Below are 9,750 nucleotides of genomic sequence, written 5' to 3'. Positions count from 1 at the left end.
AATCGAAGCCCCAATTTCAAGATTCAGTTCTTCTAAATCCCTTCTAATTTTATTTACAGACCCAATGAGAAGCTGTATTCTGAAATTTGGATCTTTTTGAAGGTGGTGGTGAGAAATTGTGTTTTGAAATTTGGATCTTTTTGATGAAGAGAGCTTCTCAGCAGAGAAGGAAGAGAGAAGGAATAGGAACAATAGAATAAGATTTGACATGCTTGGTTCATACGGTCAAATTTGACAATGTTGTGCTCAAGGTCAAATCCAGGTCGGAATTGACACAGCCACGTCGTATTTGGCATCTTCAATGGAGGAACCAAAAATTGTCAAAACTAGCTGTTGAGCCTCCACCCTGTCATTTGACAGGTTCGTTGGAGATGCTCTTAGTAAACGCCGGAATTCACCCATTCCGGAATCAATTACACCACTCTCAATTCCATTCCAGGTTAGTAAACATACCCTTAGTTCAGAAGTTTATTTGACCTAATCAATTTCTTTGGTTACTGATTGTTATGGGGGAGGCCTATGGCTTCGTCATTGGAAGACTCGCTGCAGGAAGTGAAAAGTAATATGATCTTACATAATTTCAAAGGAACCTTAAAGATATCTGATCTTAGACTATGCACAACTGACAATTACTAAATGTGTCAAACCAAGAACTGATATCGAATATACATCCCGAATAATCATCTAACTATATATAGCTCGGATCAATCCAAGCACCGTTTTTTAGCTACCTAGCGAATTGTTGGAGATAAAATTCTCACTCAAAAATACACGACTTTAAGCTTATGACACTACATTCATCATCAAATTTGTACTTTAACACCGATCATTTATACGCAGTTTTCATAGCTAGAGATCAAGCTAAGGACTACATCGATATATGACCTAATTACTAACCGGATCCGGCTCCTCTAAAGTGAGGAGAGTGTGAATTTAGTTAAAATTCATAAAATCAAGACTTTCTATCCAATCTAATGGTTCCAACAACTGACACATCACTTTTCTACCATTTTTTTTGTTTTCATCTAAACCATGGTTAACTTACTAAAGTAAAAAAAAAAAACTAAAAAAATTAAAGGATTTCCGGTTGTGGTTTAAGTTCCTTCTTTATTTCTGCTTTCTTTGCTGCTACTTCTCTTTGCTTCCATGGTTGCAGACTAACCATGGAATCATTGGCTTCTTGCAATTGTTTTTAATAATTTATTTAACAAGAAGCGATTTATTCAATTGTAATACGTACAAATTGGAAGTATTTTATATAACATAAGATTAGGGTTTTGACAAGAATTACATTACTGGAGATCTACATGAAGATACCCAGAATATAGGAATCAAATAAGAAACCCATGATTTTTTCTTTTTACCCGATCGATAGAGGAATTACTATCCCAATTAATTTTGTATTTCATTTGAATAAATTTTAAGAACCCAGCTCCATGATTAGATTTTTTGAACTTAGTACAGATATAGCAGATTATGCTGAAGATAGGTCCATTGACATTGATGATACATGATCAATCTGATAAACAATTAACTAAATTGGTGAATCATTTAATTTACACAGTGCAAAAGGTCATTAATTTCATGGTTAAGCAAAGCAAAGTGTAAAAGGAAGTGGAAAGAATATACTTGATGCAGTCATGCAGAGGAGACATGGCAACGAGAATTTCTTTTTTTTCTTTAATTTTTTTTTTTACTATAAACTAAGTTAACCATGGGTTAGATGAAAACCAAAAAAAATGGTAGAAAAGTGATGTGTTGATTGCTAGAACCATTAGATTGGATAGAGAGTCCTAATTTTATGAATTTTAACAAAATTCACATTCTCCTCACTTTAGCAGTAACAACAATGAAATGATCGATCTATTAATTGTTGTTGATCAAAATCTATGTATGTCGATTGATTTTAAATGCAATAATGCAAATACATTGTCTTACTACAAGCTCTTTAATTGGCACCACCAATACAGTATCAGCTGGCCGGAGACTCAAGATGGCATGGCTATTATTGTAGAAAAACTAGAATGATGTTGAAAAGAAAGTAAGAAACTAGAGGAACTTGAAACTACTGGATGTTCAAGATAGTATATAACAACCTAATAGTCTAAGTTCGGATGTGATCAAATGTGGACTTCATGTAGTTCTTGCCGCTTTGCTGAAGTTGGATGTATTCCTTGTAGTTCATTGCAAGGTACTTTGGTGCTTGGCCTTCTCTTTCACACAACTCTGCTGCTGGTGCGATGATCGTGTCTACGGATGGTCCATGTGGTATGGCTATTGATATCCTCGTAGCTTTGTTGTTCACGGTGGCGCGATGCATCACACTCTTGTACTTACCGTTTGTAAGGATCTGCAGAAATTTATTGTACAGATTAAATTAGATTCAACAGAGGCTATGAAACAATCACCAATGTTATGGATGTGCCGGCCGGTGTAAGTAACCATAGATATAGACATACAGAAGTTAGAAGTTTAAGATTAAGAAAATTTCAAGTAGTACGTACCTGCATTTGGTCTGCAAGGTTAACAAAAAAACCATTCTTAGGGCCATTGACTGTGAGCCATTTTCCATTGTGCTCAACTTGGAGACCATTCATCTCATTCTGGATGAGGAGTGTGACTAAACCATGATCGGTATGATGGGGTATACCGATGGCATGCTCAGGCTCAGGGCAAGGTGGGTAGTAGTTCCCTGCTAGCATTTGTAGGCCGCGATTCATGTTCATTTTGTTATATATGTAGTCCGGCTCCAACCCCAAGCTTTCTGATATTGCTCTTGTTATTTCCAGTGCTACTTCTCTGCTTCTTTGGCTAAACTCCAGCGAAACCTCACTGAAAGAAAGTACGAGAAAAAAGAGATCATCAAAAATTGAGAATTAGAAGTAACACATAGACAAATGCTAGATTATAGTAACACATAAACCTTAAGAGTTATATGTACCTGAAGCTAGCTGGCTTGTAGAGAGAGTAAAACTCAGGATGTGTTCGGACCTTGAAGAAGTCCCTCCATAAAAGTACTTTGTCCAATGCTAGATTATAGCTTGTTCCATACTTGAACATCTCAAGAACATCATTTCCTGATTTAAACTCCTTCTTCTCCTCATCCGGAAGACTGAAAAATCCATGGCATGCGTCAATCATCGCCTTCATCAGACTCTCTGGTACTCCGTGGTTAATTGCCTGTAATCAAGTGAACCAATTAGGATCATATTCGTAACTGATAGAGCTTAACATAGAGAGTTATATAACAAGAACCAAAGAAAACATTAGCTAACATACGATGAAGAAGCCCCATTCTTGACAAATTTTGACAAGATCGTGGACGATTTGGGCGCGCTGAGCAGGGGAACCAGAAGTGAGAAGAGACATATCAACAATGGGAATGGCAAACTCAGGGTCATTAGGATCAGCTTCATCATTGGGGTTAATGTTGAAGGCATATGCAGAAGGCACAGAGTTGAGAGCTTGTGAGTCAGCTAGTGATTTGATGCTCGAGACATTTGAGTTCTCCAACGCTTGAGCAACTGCAGCCATCTTAACTGAGAGAAGAGTGATGACAGAAGTGGAGAAATATACTGAGAGAGATATAGTGGAACCGTGGAACTAGGAGTAGGAGACAGCTCTGTGTTGAGTTGTTAGGACCAAAGAAATGGTTTCAATTTATAGGCACTCTGCCATGGAAATTTTTACGCATTGTTCATTATTATATGAATATTAAGAATAGAAATTCCAACTCATGCAAATGCATTGGTAAGTAGTTGAACAGCCGCCTACCATATTGGACCATATATTATTTGCAAATGATGGGTCGAATACTAGCTAGTTTACACGTGATGGAAAATGGAAAGCAACTTCAAGATCGTACATAGAGCCCCTGGTTTTCGAGTCTCTAGATCATATAAAATATTTTCTAAAAGCACGTTTATATGTAATTTTAATGTATACAAATAGATTATCACCAAAAATATACACACATATATAATATCCAATAGCAGTCGATCAATGTTGTTTGTAACCTGACCAGATCACAGCTAAATGATGCTTCTTCTGATGATATAATTAGTGATATTGGTTAGGGGTTGATGAAAGTGGAACATCTAATTTGAATAGAGGTAAAATATTTCATGCATGACGTACTACTAGAACTACAAGTCAGATTTGTTCAACTCTTTTTAGTTCTAATTTAACTTCTAGTTCCTCACATACATTTCTAGTCCAAGTGGAAAGTAGTTTATCAATGTTCAAACTAATATATCTGGTTTTGGGGAACTTAGTTTTAATTTTGTAAAGGCAGAGTTGTGACAACATGCATGTTAAATTTGTTAGTCGAGTCATCATATTGCGTCAAATTCACCATGACATGAATGCGAAATGTATTTTGATGAACTCCCATTCTATAACGGTTCTTTGTTTTTTAATCGTATGAAAGACAACGTAACCATATTAACTGCCTGCTGATTTCTTCGAGTCAATGAAGTAAGATAAAAACAAATCTACAAAAGCTGAAGGAAGATGAAGCAAGACTCGATCAGGGAAAATCACAGAGGTCGTGGCTTTGAAATTTATCCATCCTTCCATCTAGAAGAGTCTAAAATCTCATATATCAAAGTTGATTTATGATGAGTAAAAGCTGATCCACCAATATAGCCAATGATGGATGACCAAGAAATCCTATACTATCATCCAAGAGGTAGACAGAAACTGATGCATGACTAAGATCAATGGTTCTGCAACTGCTAGTTGGTCCAAAATTGACGAAATGCATGATGACAGATTGAGAATAATTGAGTTTTTCTACCAATCTTTGTCTAAAGGTGAGGAAATTAAATTTACGGTGATAAAAGAATATGAAGGATAGTCAAAAGACTTTAGCTAGCAAGTTATTGTGACCGAGGAATTAGCTTAGCAATAAGGTGTGCCGGGCGGTAGAACATAGCAATATTCGTCATGCAATCATAGAACCTCAAGAAATTCTATACCATGTGGTGTGGTGGAGATTGGTGGTGGTGGTGGTGGAGGCCTTCGACTTCTATTTTACCTTAGCCAAGAGAAAGAAAAAGAGACTTGATTATGCTTCATTTTGTAAAGACTTAACGACCCCAATTACAAAGGGTAGATTATATCGAACTAAATCAAATGATTTATTTTTTTAAATAGCTAGGCATGTGTGGCTGCCTTTAAGCCTTAATTAATTAAATTGCATAATGAGAAAGACGTAAAGCCTAAACTCTTGATTACAATAAACATTGAGAGAACATCTTGAAATAATACCATAACTCTCCACGAAGATGCATGCATCATTACAAATAGCGCAGGTTTTCCAAGATGTAGCCGCGCATGAAGAAATAAAACTTGCAGCTCTCAATTTCATCTTGCCGCTAAGAGCGAGCTTGCATCTATTTTATCTAGCAAATAGTTCGCAGCCTCGCTAGTCCAATCAATACGCACTGAGCGTGCATATTGGGACAATGTCCATTTCACCATGTCCTAAGAAAACTAGAATTATTACCGGCATATAGCCACAATTAGCTAAAATCAAAAGCAATAAATAAAACAAAAAGAGTTCGAGCCCATAGTCTAAGGCCAAGCCCATAACCAATGGCAGGAACTTACCTGACCAGGCCTGGTTAGATAGAGCTGACCATGAAAGCTAACATGGTTTATTGAATTAAAAGAGCAAAATTCAATACATAAGAGTGTTAGAGGGTCATTCCTCTCTCACTCATCTTTCAACCAAAAAAAAAAATTAAAAGAGCAAAATTGTAAATGAATGCAGAAAAGGAAAAACACATAAGACTTTTGAAACTACATCTTGTAATTCATTGATAATGTGAACAGTACATCTCATCATATTCATAGGTAGAGATCAATAGAGAATGATTAAACTAGCCTTACTATTAACACCCTCCCTCAACCGTTATGCTTGGTTGGTACAAAGCCACAATCAATAAAACCATATTACATGATGTAGAGCCAAAGACAAAACTAACATATTCCAAAATCAAAAACCCTATATCGGAGCAGCAATATGAGTCCATCACTTTAGAACTTTGTTGGTTACAGTACAAGCAGCTGAGAAGAGAACAACAATGGCAACATGACATCAAGCAATCCACAGCAATAACGAAGAAAAACAGAAAAATCTGACTCTCTAACTTTTGTTGACAAACAAACTGCATATTCTGAAATTTCTAAAATTGAAAATCTGGAAGGTACACTGCATTGCTCACTGCAAATTCTCATTTTGCATTAATTAGCCTATTGCAAACTCACAATCATTCTTCTGCATATATGTATTCGATCAGCTACACTTCTGGAAAACATTCATGTTCACCAACAATCCAACAACATCCTAACTCTTTTCAACTTTGCAAAATTAGAAACATGAACTAGCATTGCTACAAACTCAGAGGCCGTTGCTGCACATATAAACAGTCTTCGACAAAACTACATTATGCAGACTTCAATCAAATGCAACTAACACCAAATGACATAGAAACCAAAAATGTCTTCATCAAATTCAGGCATACACTGCACGCGTACACTAGAGCCATAGAACCAATCGATAATCAAATCATCAAGCCACACTCACCAATCCACAAACAAAAAGAAAATACAAACTACTTCGTCATTGTTTTCTTTTGGTTCATGGCAAACAAACTTTGATATGAAAAATATAACTGGAAAACTGACGAATTGAAGCACAACAACCAAGACCATAGAGAAATTTCATGATTCAAGTGAGAGAGGTGACTAAATTTGAAAAGAGATTACCAATTTCTCTGTAATTGGAGCAAGCATCGAAAGGAGTTCTGAATTCGCAGCTACATGATGACTATCCAGATCTGAAAGCGATGGTAGTAGACCTCCGCTCTTAGATCACATCTACCTCAAAGTCAAACCCCTCATTTGCTGTAAAAGCGACTCTGATTGAAATATCTAAACACAAATCCCGATCTGAGCTAACCAAAAGCAAGACGTGTAGATGATGAAGGACGATTGGGCTTAAATGAAGACAGACAAAGATAACTGGATTTAATGGCGGCGAATCGCCGTCTAACGGAAATCAGAATTATCTGGTGTGAAGGTTTTGTGAAGGTTTTGCAAATTGAGGGAAATCAAAGAGAATCCAACCATATCCCGTTCATCTTAATAAGGAAGGAGAGCGATGTAGATCATCTCAAAAAAAAAAAAAAACTTGTTTTATAGCCTGAGCCCAAGCAAGAATCAAAAGTCAAAACCCAGATCGATAAAGCCTTCATCTTTTTGATCTATTAGTAAAAAAAACACCCTCTTAGGTATTCCTTTTCAAAACCTCTGAACACAGATGCATAATCTTCTTTAATCTGGCATCGACCAAGCTCGATCAATCCAGAATTTAACTTTCAACCAAATCACGAAGGGAGAAAGATTTGATTCAAAACCGCAATTAACGTTTGGTTTAAAGAACAACGGGAGTAATGATGAAGCCAAACACTCATCCTCTTGCATAAAGAATACTCTTCACGATTAATCGAAGGTCAAACCCGATCCCTATGAATAAGTAAAGAAATTACAATTATGATATAAGATTATTACTAAATTAAAAGCTGAAAGTGTTCTTCTCCTACCGTCTTTTTAAGTCAAGATTAGCCTATAAAAAAAATTAACACTTTACAAATTAGTCAGCATTATCTATCCCTAAATTAAAATAATTTGTGTCAAACAAACAACATTGTAAAGTACAGATTAATAATGTTGATTAATAATGGCACAATAATTAACAACATTGTAAATTATTAACGTTGTCAAACAAACATTGTAAACACACATTATTTTTCCTTATATGCCAAAAATCGAATCATTCGCACAAAAAACATTGACAAATGAGAAAAACCCTAAATTTTGTTATAGTCTAAATCTAAGGCATATAAATGAAAGCAGTAAATCATTAAGACAAGGAAATAACAGAAAATCCACATAAACAAAAAAACAGAAAAAACAAGAAAAGCAAAGATCCACACACACAAGGAAAAAAAAATAAAAAAATCTAGAACAAATATCTCATCCTCGCCCTCCCTATAGTAAGAGTCTGGTGCGGTTGATGGTACAATATGACTTGAGACTGATGGCAAGTGATGAGAATCACATATTCAAACAACTACAGTGGCATGATAAATTCAAAAAACTAGCTTTCATATAAATTCAAACTACATTAATGTAAAAATCACGGCATCTAATTTGAATTCAAAGTACAACATATAATAAATTCATCACCACTTTTCAAAAGTCCATCAGTGAATCAACATAACCATAAAACGTTAAAACTGATAGAAGCTCATCAGTCATAACACAGTTCATCACCAAAAAAAGATGAAATAATTAAGTAGATTATCACCAAATAACAAAAGTCCATTAGAAAAGCTAAGGTTTTCATTCTTCAACAAAGTGAGTTTTTTGAAGTTCATTCTTCAAAACGTTCATCTACACATGTCGATTGAGTATGTTTTAATATTGTTTTAAATCTTGTTTTTTTAGCAAGAGTCGAATAACAAAAGCATGTCATGCAGTCAGAAATCATGATACCAAGTTGATTTAAATCATTACATACCCTCGTGCACCAGTTGATTGAGGATGATCGAATCTGTCTCAACCTCAATATGGCTGATGCTTAACCCAAGAGAAATGCCTAAACCACAATACAATCCGTAGCCAACTACTATATTGATCATAAAACCATATTTGAAAATTTCTATACCGTATATGAAAACTTGATTTTAATAGTCATTTGCTTCGGTGGTTTGTTCTGAGCTTCCAACGCTGATGACACCACCATCCACAACGACGATTCTGGTTTGTGGCCGGCACTTTGATTTCATAACACATCATCGAATTATAAAAAATAAAAAAAATATCTAATGTCTGAGAAGTAAATTATGAATTTTGAAATGAATATCTGATTATATAAATCTGATGACTTTTGGGAATTATTTCTTGAATTTAATTTGGGTCAGGATGTTACATTAATAGATGTAAGTGTTTGATGAACAATTTCTCTATTAGTGAAATTTCACACCGTTATAGAGAGATTAATATGGTAGCTGATATTCTCTTCAAGTCCAATCTTAGCTCTGATTTTGGGGTGCAATATTTTCGGCAACCTCCTCCACAAGTTATTGAAGCTACCCTTGATGATTTTGCTAAAACTAAGACTGTAACTGATCCATATTTCTTTGTTTTGTGTTAGTCTCTTCTTTTTTTTTTTTTTTTTTTTGTCTAGTTCTTCTTTATTTAGACCTTTTGCCCCTATATATCCCAAAAAAAAATCCAATATATATCATGGGTAAGGCTTTAGTGTATTAATGCATGTGATGTATCAACTTTTTCTTCAAGTTGTAAAATGAGTAATTAAAGTAGTAATAATAATAGTTCTCAAAATTGTAATATGAGTTATTAAAGTTGTAAAAAAAATTAGTTACAACATTAGTTCTCATATGTCTTTAAAGTGGTAATTAATTGAGTTCTCAAAGTTGTAACAACTATTTTTTAATCAATTTGAGGACTCAATTATCACATTAAGCACACATTTTACCACTTTAAGGGCACATGATATCTAATATTGTTATAATTAGAAAATTTTACAACTTTAAGGACTCATATTACAACTTCGAAAACTAATATTACTACTTTGAGGACTCGTTTTACTAACTTTAGTAAACAAAGTTAGATGCATCACATGTATTAACACATTATTAAAATTTTTACTATATA

The 9,750-nt window shown here is 34.8% G+C and overlaps 1 protein-coding gene across 1 annotated transcript; it reads right to left on the bottom strand.

Annotated features, from left to right (window-relative positions):
- Window positions 1-1,872: 1,872 nt before the first annotated feature.
- LOC101308768 (protein SRG1-like) lies at window positions 1,873-3,634 on the bottom strand. The gene is made up of 4 exons (XM_004300274.1): window positions 3,280-3,634; window positions 2,942-3,180; window positions 2,505-2,832; window positions 1,873-2,350 (listed from the first exon to the last, which is right to left on the bottom strand). The coding sequence occupies exons 1-4, from the start codon at window positions 3,532-3,534 to the stop codon at window positions 2,105-2,107; spliced, it is 1,068 nt and encodes a 355-aa protein (XP_004300322.1). The 5' UTR covers window positions 3,535-3,634; the 3' UTR covers window positions 1,873-2,104.
- Window positions 3,635-9,750: the final 6,116 nt, after the last annotated feature.

Source organism: Fragaria vesca, linkage group LG5 (genome assembly GCF_000184155.1).
Source record: "Fragaria vesca subsp. vesca linkage group LG5, FraVesHawaii_1.0, whole genome shotgun sequence".
Lineage (NCBI taxonomy): Eukaryota > Viridiplantae > Streptophyta > Magnoliopsida > Rosales > Rosaceae > Fragaria > Fragaria vesca.
This window is presented reverse-complemented; position numbering and strand designations above follow the sequence as displayed.